Below are 17,988 nucleotides of genomic sequence, written 5' to 3'. Positions count from 1 at the left end.
CAGCAACACATGATTTTATGCGTCTTCCAATACCAGGAAGGCAGAGGGTGTGTTGCAAAAATCCTGAATAAGCGCTTTAGACAATTATTGGTGCTGCACCAGCTCAGAAAAGGGAGCCCCCGGGGTTCTCACACCACCTCATGAGGTCAGCTGGTCTCACCTGTGTCCAGGTAGCTGTACTCCTGCATGGTGACAAGTGACAGAACTTTTCGTCTTAGAGGAATCTTGAAGGGAAGGGACTGTCTCCCTTTCCCTGAAGGCACGTTGTAAGTCACTCGAGCACAGGCCAGATGAGGGGCTTGCCCCAGGATGACCTCTTGGCAGCCTCCTGAGCCATGTCAGGCTCCAGGTCAGCGATAGTTCTCCTCCCCCCGGTATTTAAGCATTTTTCAGTGCCCCCCATATCCCTACATGACGCAGTTCATGTGCAGCAAATCAGCCTCCTTTCCATACGTACACACATCCTACTGCTTCGTTTCTCTGCAGAATCCTGACTAATACAGGCTACCTCCCACCATAAATGTGGGCCTCTTTTTCCTCTAATAAGAGCTCCCCCTGGGACAGCCCAACAAGAAAAAAAAAAGAAAAACCCTCAGGAGCAGGGACTGTGGGAACTCTAATTACTGCTCCTGAATTTTCTAGTTGCAAAGGAAAGAATCTCTACGGTCCTTATTAAAACCTACGAAACGTCTAAAGAATGATAAATTGGGAATGCGTGAGTCTTTTTTTGCATTGAAAAAACCATAAATAGTGCCTGAGGGCACCTGAACCCCAACCAGGTCAGCCCAACCCAGCTTCACCCAACATCCCCCCTTGGAGGGAAGAAGCAGTAAGTAGTAACTCAGGTTTATAGAGCGCTTTATACTCTACTAAATGCTTTCATATTTATTACTATCTTTGATCTTCAGCACCACCCCACTGAGGTAAGTATTAGCTCACGCCTTTGGACAAGGACGAGACGAGTCAGAAAGAGAGAGGGAAGGTGAGGATGGCGTTTGAACAAAACAGGAAGGATTTGGCTGTCAGTTCACTCATGCTTCATTGCACAAATATTTATTGGTTACCACAATGTGTCAGATATGCTAGAAGCTGGGGAGACGTCAGTGAATGAGGCAGACATAGTCTAAACCCTTACGGAGCATGTAGTCTAGCAAACACTTTGTGTAAATCAACCCCAGCTGAATGGAAAGCTTTCCAATTCTGAAAGGTGCCCAACTCAAGCTTATCTCTGCCACAGTAACGATCACTCTCCCTTACACTGTGATTGCCTATTTGGCTGTTATCTTTCTCCCCCTATTGTCCTGGGAACACCCAAGGGCAGGACCACCCAGCCCCACCTACTGTCTGGCCCCAGTTCTTAAGGCACAGTTATCCAGTTATGACTTACCACCAGCCAAGCACCGTGTCAGTAGCTGAGGCTACAGAGAGGGAAAGAAATCCAGTCCCTTTCCTCCAGAGACTTGGAGTCTTGAGGGAGAAAGACAAAGAAGCAATTATCTTGATGTGATGAGTTTTCAGGGGAGTGAATATGTGCTCAGGCAGCACCGAGGAGAAAATGTTTGGAAAGATGGAAAAGGAGCCGAAAGGGATGTCTGCAGGGGAAAGAGAGAAGAGCATTTGAAACAGAGGAAATAGGTGAGCACAGGGAGCTGAGAGAACAGGACTGCCAGGAGCTTGGCTTGGCTGGAGGGCAGGAGGCCGATGGGGGGCAGGGGTGGGGTGGGGGGAGGTGTGAGGGGGGTGAGGCCAGATGTCCTGTTAAAGAGCTGGGGTTGGCAAGCCTGGGGGTGCAAATGGCAGGCAAGGGCACTCAGCACTGTAGACAGGACTGCACAGTTTTTGCCCTTGGACCTCATGGTAGAGAAAAATGTCTCTCAGACAGAAAACCACAAAATGCTTGCGTTGGCAGCCAACTCAGAGGCTACTGATTTATTTAGTGCAGTTGTCACTGGGTGCAGAGGTGATTCCTCCAAGATCACAAAGCTGATGGTGAGATGAGACACAAGAAGTCTCCCCCTCATTTTCACTACACATCCCCCAGGCGACGCTTGCATTTCCATCTTCTCAGGAGGAGCTTTCAGTAATCCCTTCTTTTTCTAAGATGCTAATCTCTCCAGCTCGTTTAGAATCTTTGCCTCATTTATAGAAAACTCTGAGGAACTTTCTGGCATGTCAGCAACTTATTCTCAAATAGTTCAAGGAATGGAAAATTTTTTTATCCTGTACTTGCAACTTTTCTGGAATTTTGAGATTGTTCTTTTAAAAATCCTACCAGAAATAATAATTAATATATTCGGATGCAATAACAAAATGACATAGACTGGGTGGTTTAAAAAACAGAAATGTATTTTCTCACAGTTTTGGAGACTGGAAGCCCAAGGTCAAGGTGTCCGCAGGATTGGTTTCCTTTGAGGCCTCTCCCCCTGGCTTGCAGACGGCCACCTCTCACGGCCTTTTCACATAGTCTTTTCTGTGCATGCACGTCCCTGGTGTGTCTTAGTGTGTTTCAATTTCCTCTTCTTATAAGCACACCAGTTGGATTGGATGAAGGCCCACCCACATAATCTCATTTTACCTTAATCACCGCTCTAAAGGCCCTGTCTCCAAATACAGTCATATTCTGAGGTACCAGGTGTGGGGGTTAGAACTTCAACGTATGAATTTTTTGAGGGGGAGGGGACACAATTCAGCTCGTAAAGATTAATTTCTTCATTTCCCCATCTCCTCTCTCTTGCAAGTCAAATACTCCCTATCTTCTGGGATTAGCAACAGAAAGTCTCTAGAAGGCCCATCCTTTGTCTTGAGCACCCAGGAGATGGGTGCTTGGTGACGGAGCACACATTGTTATTTTGCACTCACCAATGCTAGATAGTAACTGCTCGACTGTGCACAATGGTGAATGGGTTTCGACAGTCACATAACAGGGAATCTGAAGTCTTTAAAAGAAAACCAAAATAAAAAAGAAGCAGATAATAGTTAATCTTTTATATTAGTTACAAATGCATACTCTACATACAGAAAGTACAAACCCAGAGAGGGAAGTCCCAGAGCATGGTATTTACATACTGAAAATGTGATGAGTCAATGTTCCTCCAAATCTCGCAGGAATCCAGTAATAGTCCAATATTTAATGTATGAAAAAACGACCTCACTCCCAGGGTAATGTTGCTTGACAGGACACAATCAACTTTCTATCCCATTCTCGTTTTTATTTCACATTCAAGATTGCAAATGTATGTTCAGCCAAATGCACGTCAATATCTAGTTTCTATAGTAGATTCTCAAAAGGTAGGAAACCTACCACCTGTCTCACTAGCGTCTTACCGAAGTCAGCATATTGCTACACGCAGGTAGATCCAAACCCTGAAAGCTCTCAGAATGCGAAGTATTCTGTGGGTGATGCTTGTTATTTTTACACGTTTGGCTTAGTAATTACCCAATCGGGCTTCCTCAGACCCTGCTATACTAGAGGCACTGTTTTCTCACAGCTGAGAAGTAAAATGTCTACAGAAGAAATAAAACAATCAGAGTGGCTGATCCTTTTTTTTAGAAAGGGAAGGAAAAAATAATTCCAAATCACTCATAGTGGGTCATGCTTCTTAACTCAGCTACAGGGAAATTCCAGTTCATGCAAAAATAAGTCTGTCTTCATTATTCCGTAATCTGGAGTGTCTATGGTAATTTGAGCACTCCTTTTCAGAAAGGAGAAGATCAGAGCATATGTCTTAATAATGCATTGCTCTCGGTTTTCCTGAAGTGGTACATTAGTAACTGTATTTGATTGCAATGTAACCGGGCCCAGGGCCCCTGCTGAGCTCTTGCAGGCCATTCTTAACGTGGACGCCTTCAGGGGCTGTAATTTGGGACTCAATTTGCCATAAAATTGTCCTAAGTGTCACCTTAGTAATCGGAAATCATGTGACCCATGAAGCACATTGATCTAAACGATGGCACCTCTTGGAAATTAATGTCAAATTGTCTTCAATAGTAAAAAGGTACCAGCCATTGTATCTGAAGTGAATTCTATTGTGCCTCAGAGATAGTGAGGGGTCAAGGTGAGGGTGCCCCTCCCACATCCCCTGAGCTGGGCCTGCAGGGCCCCAGAACAGAGCCTCCCCAAGAAATATCCCCAGTCTCAGCTCACGCTGCTCAACCCAGCCCAACTCCTAAGGTTGATTTTGATGGTACTTACCTTCTTTTTAACTCTAAATCCCTACGTAATCCAGCAAATGTTTTTTATTCTGATTCCAGATATAAAAGGCAGTTTAGATGTCAAGTCTGGTCAAACAAAAGGTAGTGTGGCTAATTGTTAGGGAAATACAAATCCAGACCACAATGAGACACCACCTCACTCCAGTCAGAATGGCCATTAGCAAACAAATCAGTAAATAATAAGTGTTGGTGAGGATGTGGAGAACAGGGAACCCTTGTGCACTGTTGGTAGGGATGTAAATTGGTGCAGCCACTATGGGAAACAGTATGGAGGTTTTTCAAAAAACTAAAAATAGAGCAGCCATACAACCCAGAAATTCAGCGTCTCAGTATCTATCTGAAGAAAATGAAACACTAACATGAAAAGATATCTGCACAGCCATGTTCATTGCAGCATTATTTACAATAGCCAAGACATGGAAGCCACCTAGGTGTCCATTGCTAGATGAATAGATAAAGAAGAGGTGATAAATATATTTATATATATATATATATTCCGTAATCTGGGGTGTCTATGGTATATATAGGTGTCTATAGGTGATATATATATATGTGTGTATATCACCTCTTCTTTATCCATATACATATATGGATATATATACACACATATATGTAACTCAGCAATATATATGTTACTCAGATATATATGTATATATATACATTTCTCAGCAATAAAAAGAAATGAAATTGTGCCATTTAAAACAAAATGGATGAACCTAGAGTATATTAAATAAGTCAGAGAAAGACAAATACCATAGGGTTTCACCTACATGTGGAATTTAAAAAAAACAAATGTACAAACAAAACAAAACAAAAACAGACTCATAGAAACAGACATCAAACTAATGTTGCCAGAGGGGTAAGGTGTGGGGGGATGGGTATAAAAGGCGATGGAAACTATAGTCAATAAGATTGTGGTAAGTCTGCCCGGTGACAGACGATAACTAGACTTAGGGTGGTGATCACATTGTAAGGTATACAAATGTCGAAAGGTATACACCTGAAACTAATATAATATTATATCACAACTATACTTAAATAATATAAAATAGGTCTAATCTCTTAGCAAGTTTGATGATTATAACACAATATTGTTGTCTCAATTCACTATACTGTGCTTTAGATCTCCAGGACTTACCAAGTGGTAAAGGTAAACTTTCAACGTTTTTTATTAAGTACGAAGCTTGCTGTAGGGTTTTGTAGATATTCTTCACCTTTTAAGAAGCTTCCTTCTCCTCTTATTTTGCTGAACTTTTATTTAATCATGAAAAGACGTTAATTTTTTTCAGATGCTTTTACTGCACATACTGAGATGTTCACAATATCTGTTTAATGTGCTAATGTTGTGGGTTACCAGATGTATTATCCCCTTTAACATGCTGCCAATGTTGGCTTAGTAATAAATGATGTATTGTGAATTTTGGTTTGCTAATGTTTGTTTAGCCCTTGTAATGTAATGCTTACCCCTGTGTTCTTGAGTGAAATGGGTCTACACTTTCCTGTTCTGTACTGTTAGATTGGGGTATTGAAGTGAAACAAGTAAAAGAGTAAGGGAGGAAAAAAATTATTCCTCACTATTCTCTTCCTTAGAAAAAATTGTGAATGGGTTAAATTTCATCTTCCTTAAATGTTTTGATGGAATGTACTAGGTGAAACCAACTCAGCATGTTATTTTCTTTGTGGAAAGAATATTAAAGAGTACACACAAACTGTTGTTTTTCATTGTTGGTTATATGATTTTTTAAAAATTTTCTTCTTACGTCAACATTGGTAAGTCATATTTTTCTAGAAATTTGTTCATTCTACCTATCTTTTCAAAAATTCTGGCATAAAAGTTGTCCATACTCTCTTATCAGTTCTTTAATACTAAAGCATCTGGAGTCATGTTCCCTTTTTATTCCTGATATTTATGTCTTCTTTTATTCTTCATTAATTTTTGCCAGGGATTTGTCAGTTTTATTAGTCTTTTCAAAACATTGACTTGTTGATCTGCTCTATTTTGTGCTTGCTTTGTATCTTGAGTTCTGCAGTTTTCATGTCAATTGTTGTAGGTTTCATCTCTAGAATCTGTATGATTCTTTTTCAAATATATTATTTCACTTTTTATAATTCCTTAACTAGCTTTAAAAACTATCATTTACTAATTTAAATAGTAATCTTAACTGTTTTAAAATATATATGTAATATTTTCAGTATTAGACTTTGAGTAACTTTGTTGCTGCTGTTACTGTATTTTTCTGCTACACGCTCATGTTGCTTTTATTCTTGAGTTCCTGATGGCCATTCATTGACCTAGAAAAATGACTTCTTCTCCATTGAGGTATTTCATTTATTTCTGCCAGAGATTTGGGGGTATTACCAGCTGAGAAACACCTAAAGTCAGTTCACAACTTTACTACTCTTTGGTCAACTCGCACTTTGCCTGCTTGGATTGAAAATTCACATAAGGTCTGCTCTTTAGTCACTCATGTTATAGGGTCTTCTTTTTGCCTTCTTTCCTTTCATTTTTCATCTGTTGCTCTTTTCGGCACCAAGACACCCTGAGCCTATTTCCCCTTACAATAAGTGTTTAGCCTTTTGTCCCAGTTCAATGGGACAGAATCTCTTTTAAGTCTTACCACCTTAGGGATTTCATGAGCCTTGACTTCTGTCCCTTTTTCCCCATACAGCCTCTGAAGTTCAAGTATGTGGCACTGACAAATGCCTTTGGTGAACAAGCAGCTTTGGTTCTAATATCTAGTAGCTCACTCACCTCTCTGTTAGAGGTTTTCATCCAAAAATTAGCCTGGAGTTCCCTGATGTCTTTTAATCCCTTCAGTATTTTAAAAGTTATTTTTTCGTCTCAGTGTTTCCATTTTTTTTTGATGGGAGAGTTGAATTACAAAACTCAGCATTCCATAATCAGAAGCCATAAAGTCTCCAGTTTTTATAATCCTACTCTAAATGATGAGCAGTTAGCCAATAGTCACCAGATACATGAGGGAAAATACAGTATAAAAGAGACAAATGCAAACCAAAACGGGTAATTTGGTAGAAACAAATCACTCACAGAAGAAAAGTAAACCTTCTCACCACTATCATAGCATTCTTAGAGAGACAGGATACTGAATCCACAAAACAAAGATAGGATGCAATTTAGAAAGAACACTGAAAGATAAATCAAGAGCTCTTGAATATTGAAAATGATGTCATTGGAAGTGGAAAAGTTCCATTAAATTTTGAGAGGTAAAATGGAGGAAAGCTTTCATAAAGTAAAGCAAAAATATAAAAGATAGAAAATAGGAGAAAGAAGATAAAATTAGAGAAGTAACATCATCCAGTAGCTTTCTAAGGAAGTATTCATGTGAAGCACAATTTGGAAGACTTACAGTCTTTATTATACATTTCCAGTTAATAATGAATTTGCTCGAATTTTTGTTTACTATCCCTGTGACCTTCAGATCTGCTGGTTTAAATGATTTTGTTTGTAAGGGATGAATGATTCTTGCAGGGAATCCAACAATGGCTCCATTATTATGGGAAGCCCCTGCCTTGGGCTCTTCATGCCTCTGACCCAACCTGAGAAGAAACAGATTACTGAGGTGGACGGACTGATTGATCCCAATATTGAATTGCTGCCATCCAACGGGGAGAAGAAGGACCATATCTGAACCCAGGGGATTCTCTGAAATGCATCTTAGTAGTTGTATATCTAGTTTAATGGAAGTTTGAAGCAATCCAAAAAGGCAAGAACACACACTAAGGCCCCAGACAGTTCAAGAATAAATTCATCGCATCAGGTAAAGAAACCTGACCAGACGAGGTGCTGGCTAAAGACGAGAGGACCACAGGTTGTACAAGAATGAATTTTTAAATGTCAACTCAACTCATAAACTGTTAACAATCAAGAACCATACGAGGAAGGTTGTTGGCAGTGCTTAACTTTACAACCAGGCCCTGGTTTCTCATGAAATAGAGTTCTTAAAAAATGTTTTTGAAAATGCTATCCTAGGGTACTTAGGACAACAAATTAAAGCAAAGTCAAAAAGCAAATGGCAAACTGAGAACACTAAATATTACAAAGGGAGAATCTCCCTAATATAGAGAAAACTAAAGATAAAGGAAAAAAAGACTATGAAAAAACAAACCTGATAGAAAAATGACAAGTAAGTTAGCACACAATAAGATAGACAAATGGTTTTTAGGTATTTAAAGATATCCAACTTCCCTAGTAAGAAAAATGAAAATTTAAACTACATTGAGATACTGTTTCTCGTCTATTAACTTAGCGAAAAATTCAGAAGCTGAACAACCCACTCTGTGTGCAAGGCGGCAGGGAAATAGGCATAAACAATCCTTCTCAAGGTAACTCTGACAATACCTAATAAAATTACATATGCATTTATGTAATTGCATTGACGCAGCAATACCACTTCCACAAAAATACCGTGGACATACATCTCCATCAACATACAAAAAATGTACACAAGATTCTTCATTATGACATTATTTGTAATAGCAAAATTTATATTGATATTTGTATACTAGCATAAATCAATAATGGGGTGAATAAACCTACATTTGAATAAAAATAGAAACAAATAGACCTCACTGGATGTCAAATTGATTACATAATCACACAGAAAATAATTCAAATAACTTTTAAACATAGTATTCTGACAATACAACCTTTTTTTTTTGTTGTTGTTTTTGCCTAAGAACAAAAATCTCTAGGAAAGAATCTTAAATTTTACTGAGGTTTGCTGTTGGTAGTGGTTGTAGAAGTAATTTGGAAACTATTTTGTGTGGATGAGGGAAGTACAAATATGGAGGGAGGACAATGGGAATGCTGCATTGTAATTGGTGGTATCAGTATGAACTCATGATTTTCAAAAGACCTAGAAAGCAGTGACACCCTAGTAGCAAGAAGCAAACATTATGACAAGATTGGGGTTTCTAAATACCATTTCTGATTAAGAGAAACCAGGGCTCCGTGGAGAATACCTAGTTCCAGGTCCAGAGTGGGAAAGTATAAGGTGCCCCAAAGTAAAAAAAAAAATTTCCAAAATGGTAAGAACACATAAGACGTAGGATCCAACTTGAAAAAGATCCCAAGAGCCAAAGCTCATATAACTGGAACATCAAAAAGAATAATTATGGTTATAGACTATAACATATTTGGGATTTTTTTAAAGAAAGGAAAAAGAAGAAAGAGCCTTGAGCTAGACCTTTGAGAATGGGTAAGATGTAGCTAGGTGGAACAGAAAGGGAATTTGGCCAGTATGAACAAAACAGGAGCTGACAAGAAGAAGTCACAAAGCAGCAGATGGCTGCCTGGTCCTCTGGCATGGCAGGCTGGTGTGGGGTTGGTTAAGTACAAGATTCAGTGGTTTGAGAGCAGCAGGGCTGGTCTGAAGATTGAACTTCGAGTGGCAATGGAGGGGTGGGAGGGGGGCGGGTGGCGCTGTAAATTTTTGAGCGAGGAGTTAAAAGAGGAAATGAGGAAATAGGCATTTGGGGGAGATGACTGGCATCTGTGACAGAGGATGGGGAAGGGAGGGACAGCAGGCAAGGGCAGTGAGGAGGTCTTTGCAGTGGCTGAGGAATGGATGAGGAATACAAATGGCTGAAATTTTAAAAAGCACTTCAGAGGAGGAACGGACAGAGCTCATTCCTTTGATACAGGGAAAAAGGCGAGGCACTGACAGTTTCTGCGCTGAAGAGTGGAAGGATGATGGCGGTGCTGAGCGAAATATGGAAGGCAGAGAACTGGATTTTGATGTTGGTTTTGAATATTGGTTTCGAATATGTTGGCTTTATATCGACAGGAACCAGATGCTTACACACTTGACAAAGGTTTAGGGAGCAGCCCAGTTTGGGGTGGTGTTGCTGGTCCTTCTCAACCCGTTTGATCTCTGACAGACTTCAGGCAAAGGAGGGCTCCAGTGTTTTCCAGAAGCTTCCGCCAGTGATTGCTTGGATGTTCAGACACTCCATAGATAATGCCCAGACTCTCCTTGAGGAATCCCAGTGGGCTACTCTGAGTGAGTATAACGTCACTTCCTGACCGGCCCAGAAAAGAATTTTCAGGACATAACTCAGGGGAGGCCTCCCATGTATGGAATTTCTCTTTCATCCCTGCAGTGAGCTGGATGGGGGGACCTCTGTGGTTTGTGGCCGTCTGGCTGGCTTCAGCAGGGTATGGCCACCCTCTCTGTCAGCCCAGCACTCTTGCTGGGCTGGAGGAAACCTAAGCTCCCATAGTGAGCAGGCTTCCCAAGAAGCCTCTCTCCCCAGCACTCTTAGCATTCATATGGCATGGCTATAAATTATGCCCAGCGTGTTCATTTTCAGTTTAAATGTGTTCTCATCCCAGAGGAGCAACTAATGGCGTCAAGTTACTGATGTGAAAAACTACCACTACAATGACTGTGGATTAATGAAACAGCAGTCATGGAGGCTGGGGTAGCCATAAATCGTCAGCCACTGGTGACATGAATTTTAAATTATGTTCTCCATCCCCTTCACTCTTCTCCAAAGTTATTCTGCTGTAAAGTTGTTCAGTAAATATTTACCATTGCTTAAATGTTTGCTTTCTATTAAAAGTTGACGCATGCAGGGCCCTTTTCCTCCTAAGGGCCCTTTCCTCAGAAAACGGGAACCCGGCTGAGAGGGATTTAAAAGCCCATCATGCTTTCTCTAGGAGGCATGACAGCAAATTTCTTAATCCAGGATCATCAGTGACTGATAAATTTCATTCAGAAAATTGGCGAACGCAGGGTTTTATCAGTGAACTCTGCTCATTTGGCATGTAAGACTTCCTCCACCTTCTGTTATGACTTCTCTTTTCCTAATGAATTTAAAATGAGGAGCCAATACAATTCTTACCAGTATTTCTGAAAGGTAGCAAGTCTAGTTTTCATTAGATGAAGGACCCCGGGGAGTCCACTGGTGGGACATAGGGAGTTCAAGAATTCCTGATTCTAAAAGCAAATTGTTCATACATATATGTTCATACGTATATGACTTTCAGCAAATTCACTCAATGTTCCCTAACACCAAGAGCTTACGGGCTGCCATGGGAAATTGCAGAGATGGCCATAGTATCTTTCTCTGCACGTATCCATGCTCTTGCAGTGGGACTCTGTAGCCCCTCCAACTGGGAGGAGGCTTTATCCACCCTTCTTCTGGGCTGGCCTTGTGATTGGCTTTGGCCCACGGATATTGGCAAATGTGACACAAACAACTTTGAGAAAGGCTGGCACACAGGGGCTTGTCTACGTCCTGTTTCTGGAGCCCTGCTGCCATGGGAACAAGGCTGGCCTACCCAATGAGCTGCATGGCCCGGTCACTGTTGTTTGCCCAGCTGAGATCAGCCAAGCCAAGGTCTACGCGTTTCATCAAATTCACTCAATGTTCCCTAACACGATAGCTTAAGAGATGCTGTGGTAATTGCATAGATGGCCACATTTTCTTTCTCTGCACATTTCCATGCCCTCGTAACGGGATTTGCAAGGGCAGGGATAGATATGTGGTGCCTGGGCCAAATCAGAAGAACTCTCCAGCCCAAATAGCTGACATAGCAAATCACGAACGGAATTGATTCATGTTAGTCTGGGGTTTTTGCTATGCAGTAAAACCTCACTGATACAAATACTATACTAGATAGTGTGTATTTTGAGGATGAGGAGCATGTCTTATTCAGTCTTTGATTCCCTTTTTCCTAAAAACACAGTTACCACTCAATATATATTTGCCGAACTGGGTAGAACCGGTCTCTCAGAAAGACCGAGGTTAAGCCACTTTCTTAAGGTCACTTGGCAAATGAGGAGCACTCCCAGAGCACCTCACTCCAGGCCTCCGTTTCCTTACTTATAAAACGGGCTCTAGAACACCTACCTTGCTGTGCTACTGCGGTTATCTGAAATACTGTGAGCCTTGGAGGTATACTTTTTGCTTGAGAGACGCTGGCTGGAGCGGAAGCAAGCCCGTGCCTTTTCATGAAAAACTCACCAGCCTGCGAGATGTCATGTCTGTTTCAGTGATCAGAGTGGTCACCACGTGTTACTACACAAGTGCACCCCATTTCCAGTCTCCAGCTTTCTCCGCTGCACAAAGAGGCTGGTTCCTTCTGCTCCACCAGATGTCCATATGTCATTTTGACAATGCCGGCTGCTGCAGGGCACCCATGTGGCCGGGGCACCTGCCACCCTCTGTGAGGGTGGGGGGCTCCTGAACAGGACAGAGGGAACATGAATTGCAGGTGACAAGAGGCTCTCTAAGAACCTGTCAGCTGCAGGAATCAAAGGGCTTCAGTGACGACCCGTGTCATCTGAGCAGGAGGGACGAAACTGCTCATGGGATCACTGACCCAGAAAACAATTTACCTTTTTTTTTTTTTTGGCAGAGGAAAAGGAAAGGTTTTCAGTATTTGTAAAGCAGAAAGATGGAAAAGCAGGCCATAGAATTAGGAATAATAGAGAGGAAAAAGGAAAAAAAGCAAGCCTGATTGGAGCTGGAATGCTAGAACCCTGCTTTCTGCAGGGTAATAGAGCTTGGTGCTATGCATATCACACGGTCAAACCACAAGACGTAGGGAATTAGAAAAAAAGTCAAGGCAAAAAAGCACGACATACACAAAGGCTTATAAAATGCTCAGAATAAGAGAGTTACACGAAAAGCCATGAGACATTTGAAAAAACAGTTTTTTCTTTCCCATTCAGATTTCCTCTCCTTTTCTAATAACCCCCTGAAATGACTTCTTCCTAGGATTCAGGATAAACCGTCTCGTGTTGGAGACGTATTTGGGAGTGAATAATGGACACAGATAATCATTTAACACAAATAATAAAGACGGCATCTGAAAATTCTGCTTCTTGCCAAAATGGACATTCAGTTCTTGCTTGGAAACAAATGTGAAAACATTGATTTTATCCATTTATCCTACATATATCCAATGAGAACATTAATCCTTACTTTGCGGTGCTTTTAATAGAATTTTCTACCTGTAATGTGGAGATCTGAAACATTAAGATTACCAATGAGTAAGCAAAGAAAACGATTAACGGATGGCATTTTCAACCAAACTTTTTAATATTTGTTATAATCGTGCTTCTCTACAACTAATGATTCTTGTAGTTGGCAAACCTACATAAACACAGAACAGCATTTCTAACAGGGGAGGGTCGCGCAGCAAACCAAGTATTGAGTGTGTGATCTCAATAAGGCATTCAGTCGAGGCATAAGCCGTCTTTCCTCCTGACGGGGCTCAGTTAGGCTGCTCTTATGTTGGCGTCACATTCTTCTAAGAGTAGGATCAAATCCTCAATGAGGCTGTGCTCTCTGCCGTGTGTCACTCTCATAATATCAAAAGCCTAAAGGGAAAAGAAAGAAGACAGATGAGAGCCCAGTATAGCCCCTGCCCACTCTTTACCTTTCCCTGGTGACCGCAGGACCTGGAAAACCCCACAGGTCTATAGTGAGGCAGCCCTGTGGTTCTCCAAGCCAGAATATGAAGTGACAAGGTGATGTTTTTTAATGTGGGGCTTGGAAAGCAGACTCGAGACACGAGTCGTGCGGGGACTGCTGTCCAACAACTATCTTCAGGGATTGTCAGTGCATAGGTTTGGTGGGCGGTTACAGAGGTTTAAGAAGCGTTACTAAAATAATCAAGTGATATTAAAGATGAAATACCATGCTCCTACCACCTTAAATTTTCACGTTTGCATGCTGCATTCAATTCTCATCTTCTGTGATTATGATGTACATATACATTTTTATATCCTTTCTATGTCATCTGATGGTATAGCACTGGTATTTTGACAATCCCTGCTTTCATTCTCCACATTCAGTCCATCACTAAGTCTTGTCAATTCTACCTGCAAAGTGTTTCTGAAATGTGGGTGGGCTTCTGCCCACTTCGATCACAGTGTACACGATGGACGTCATGCTATTGACTTCCAAGGTCAGGTCCCACAGGCCAGCAGCCTCTGCCTGGTTCATGAGCCTCCATGCTGCGAGGAAGCCCAGACCACGTGGACAGGCCACGTGTAGGTTCTGTGGTTGGCAGTCCTAGCTGAGCCCATCTTTGAAGTTAGCCTAGCCTAGACACCAGAAATGTGCGTAAAGAAGGCTCCGGACGCTTCCAGCCACCAGCCAGATTCCAGTCTGCCCAACTGCAGCCCCAGATAGCGTGGGAACGATAAAAACCATTCCTACTGTGACCTGTTGGAATTCCTGACCCCAAAAATCTGTGATAAAATGATAAAATGATATGATAAAATGATAAAATGGTGGGGGCTATACTCTGCTAGGTAAGTTTTGGGATGGTTTGTTATACAGTAATAAATAATCAGGATACTCTCAAAAATGTTGGCAATTAATAGAGACAAACAGTATCATCCTGCACTGCCCCTGGGGGACTAGGGGAAGGGAGGGGACACCTGACCCCCCGTATTCGATGCAGATGCACCTTCAGGAGATGTGTAAAGACACCACTCCGGTGGCTAGCAAGCCCCTGAAAAGTACCTGGCGTGCAGCTCTGTGGTCGTATGAACCAGCGAGCTTCGAAAGAGACACGAGTGCCCAGACCCCACACACAATCCCCCGACACCTGCTCTCTGGGGGCGAGGCTTGAGCGCAGCAGATTCCAACGTGCCCTCAGGGCAGAGAACAGCTGATACAGTGAGCTCTCAACAAATCCCAACAGCTGGTTAGTAGTCAATGGTAATTCACAGCCCACGATGACCATTTGGATGGTTGTGTACAATGAATTCCATCACGTCTTTAGACCATCATTCACTAAGCTACTCTCGGAAATTCAGATCCCCTTCCAATGTTTTGTTGATGTGATGTAATCTCCCAGCAGAGGACTTTTTTGTGTTTGCGGAACATTTGCGGAAGACAAATTCCTAGAGGTGGGGTTGCTGGGTCTGGACATCTCTCGAGTCACAGAGACTTTTGAGCTAAGAAGTGCCTTGGTGGTCGTGACCCCTTCATTCTCCACAGGAGAAACCTGGGGCCCCGAGAAGCAAGGTGTTCAGCACCCCTATCTATGGGTGCTTTCAGCCTGGGTTCCTGGCTTCATTTTTGCCTGTTTGAAAATGTTCCCTTTAGGCTAGAATACAGGGAAACAGGCAGGCAGATGGGGTCTAGATTTAGCTCTGAGAGAGAAAGAAAAAAGAGAAAGGGAAAGAAAGAGCCACCATGTCAGGCCCTGGACCCTAACACAGAAAAGACCCCTGTTCACGGCCTCTGGCTGGAATCCTGCACTCCAGAGTCAGGCCCATCACCCCGAGATCCCAGCGGGAAAACCCAGAGGGGGGCTGGGTCTGCGATTCTGGGTGGTGGGGACGTGTTCCTTCTGGAGTGGGCCTGACCTGTGGGTACCTGGTATCTGCAAGCAAACTCCAGGGTGGGGGTGTCGGGAGTGGGGAGGAGTTAGGAGCAGCCCACACCTTGCAGGCAGCCAAGCTCTGTGAGATCCCTCTGGGCTGAAGATGAAAACGACATATCTGAGGCCATTCGGGGAACACATGTCCCATATTTTATTCTCCCCTGCACCCTCCCCTGGGGCACTATCCTGGATCCCCCATGGATCTGGACATCTGATGTCTGGAGGCAGAGAGATACTTCTGGTCCGCCAGGGAATTCTCTTACTTGAAAGCTGTCTTAAATGTTCTTTGCCTTTCTACTCACCAGAGGGCCTGATGTCCTTGTGACGTGGCCAAGGACTATGACAGGCCAGAAGCCCTGCCTGAGAAGCTCTTTGCAGAAAGAGCAGTGGCTGCCCTCCCCCCCACAGGTAGCCAGGCCTGCCCTGCCCCTCACAGATGCTCTGTGTTGGATGAGGGCTTCTTTCTGCCCTCCTGTTATATTTCTCCAGGTTCCTCACCTGGGGAATGATCTGTGCTTCTCAGTGATTTGACTCAGAGACTACATGACAAAGAGATCTTTGCCTGGTCTGCATGCTTTCAAACATATTCTAGATTCCCATTTTCTGTCCTGTCCTGTTTCACTCTCTCCCCACTTCCCATCTTACTCGAGTCAAAGTTAATTGTGCCTGATGCACAGTGCTTCCTTGTCATTAAAGGGACAGGCCTGCCCGTCCTACAACAGGACAGGTGCCTGAGCGTCAGCAGGAAGCTGCCTTTCCTGCAGAGCCACTGCCAGGAAGGGGGCTGCCTGGCCTCCCCGGCCTCGCTTCCACACCTGCCAGCCTGCTTCCTATGGAAGGGCCATGGTGAGACCCTCCGGTCCAATGGCCTCATGTTTGGCCTGAGAGGCCAGCTGGCCCAGGGTGAGCACCCAGGTCTCAGCACTCAACCCAGAGCCCATTCGTTCTGAGTCGGCCCTGTGCAGCCTCCACCTGCGAACAGCCTGCAGCGGCCCAGGGGAGGGACTGGAAGCCCTCCTGAGATACCATGAGGAGCCATGGGGTCTTCCTAGGTAAGAAGGGGCCGGTGGCACTCTGTACTGTCTCGTCTGGGGTGTGTGTGTGTGTGTGTGTGTGTGTGTGTGTGTGATCTGAGATACTAAGACTAGAAGATCTTTTCCGTAGGGCTGGCCAGAAGCAGGGAGGAAGTAAGCACAGCTGGAGGCAGAGGACCTATTTGAAGAGAGTGAAAAAAGAAATCCATATCATTTATATGGAAGATAAAATTAAAGGCAGACATGACTGACAAGTAAACATTGTCATTTTCTCGGAGTGATGGCCAGGGTCAAAGAGAAAAGGAGAAAAAGAAGGGAAAAAAATGTAGGATTCAGTAATGTGCAAAATACATCGGTGATTGTCTTATGGGTGAGTGTGAGTGATAGGTCACAGTGACGAGACGGTAAGCTGAAACTCAGAGCAGGTGATGGAGGACATTTGGTCCTTGTCCTGGATGTCACTGGGGCCACTGTTCTCAGTGATGTAAGAAGAGAGCCGTATGTGATCCTGGGCCCAGGCTGTCTTTCCATGGCGGCCACGGCTCTTCACTCCAGTGGGAAGATGAGGAAGGCTCCCCCACTCATCCCTCCCCAATAAAGAGATTTACAATAAATTTCTGACAAACCAGAGCAACTGTTCCCGAGCTCTGTCTCCCTTCTCTCAGCCCCTCCCAACGGCCGCATGTGCACACGTCAGAGAGGACAATTTTGGTTTAATTTCCTGCAGCAGTATATAAAACAGATTAAGGAAATATAAAATCGGAGCCGGCGTGTGCTGGGAAAAGCTTATCTCTTTCCATTAAATTTTATTTTTTTAATGGTAGCATTTAAAAAGAGCCTGCACATAATCTTCCACAGAGGACTCATTTGACGCCTCTGAGGGGGTGGCGGCACCCGCGACTGACGCTAAATGTCACACGAGAAATGGCAACACAGATTGTCTGCCGCATGAAAGGCATGGTTCACTCAGGAATCAAGACAGGGTCCCAGAACTGATTTCAATCTCATCACATCTTTTTTTTTTTTTAAATTTTAGAATTGTGGTTGTATATTAAATAAAATGAATTAAATCAAACAGTGATTTAAAGTTGCAAACAATATAGCTTTCTTATTAATTTTTAATATAAATATATTAAGCTTATCAAGGATCTCATATACTCTACCACGAGCCTGAGGCGATCCAATAAATGACTTCCCCAAGCATGATTTAAATATGGATATAAAGTCAAAAGGAAAAGAAATGTGTGCCTGATGAGACCCTCTGGAATCAGATCGCAGGAGGGAAAAAGCAAACAAGCTTCCTCATTCTGCCTATCTCAGGATGAAAGCGGAGTGGAGGAGGGGTTGGGGAGGCGGGTGGGGGCATCC

The 17,988-nt window shown here is 43.1% G+C and overlaps 1 protein-coding gene across 1 annotated transcript in view; it reads right to left on the bottom strand.

Annotated features, from left to right (window-relative positions):
- Positions 1-12,593: 12,593 nt before the first annotated feature.
- The window catches only part of SMYD3 (SET and MYND domain containing 3), a 556,176-nt gene continuing 550,781 nt past the window's right edge, over positions 12,594-17,988 (bottom strand). Inside the window, exon 12 of the mRNA XM_081039479.1 lies at positions 12,594-13,565. Coding sequence (XP_080895605.1) covers positions 13,464-13,565 — 102 coding nt within the window. The 3' untranslated portion in view covers positions 12,594-13,463. The remainder of the gene's footprint in view (positions 13,566-17,988) is intronic.

The sequence above is a fragment of the Rhinolophus hipposideros genome (assembly GCF_964194185.1).
Source record: "Rhinolophus hipposideros genome assembly, chromosome: 26".
Taxonomy (NCBI): Eukaryota; Metazoa; Chordata; class Mammalia; order Chiroptera; family Rhinolophidae; genus Rhinolophus; species Rhinolophus hipposideros.
The sequence above is the reverse complement of the archived record's forward strand: the minus strand, read 5'-3'. Positions and strand labels throughout refer to the sequence as shown.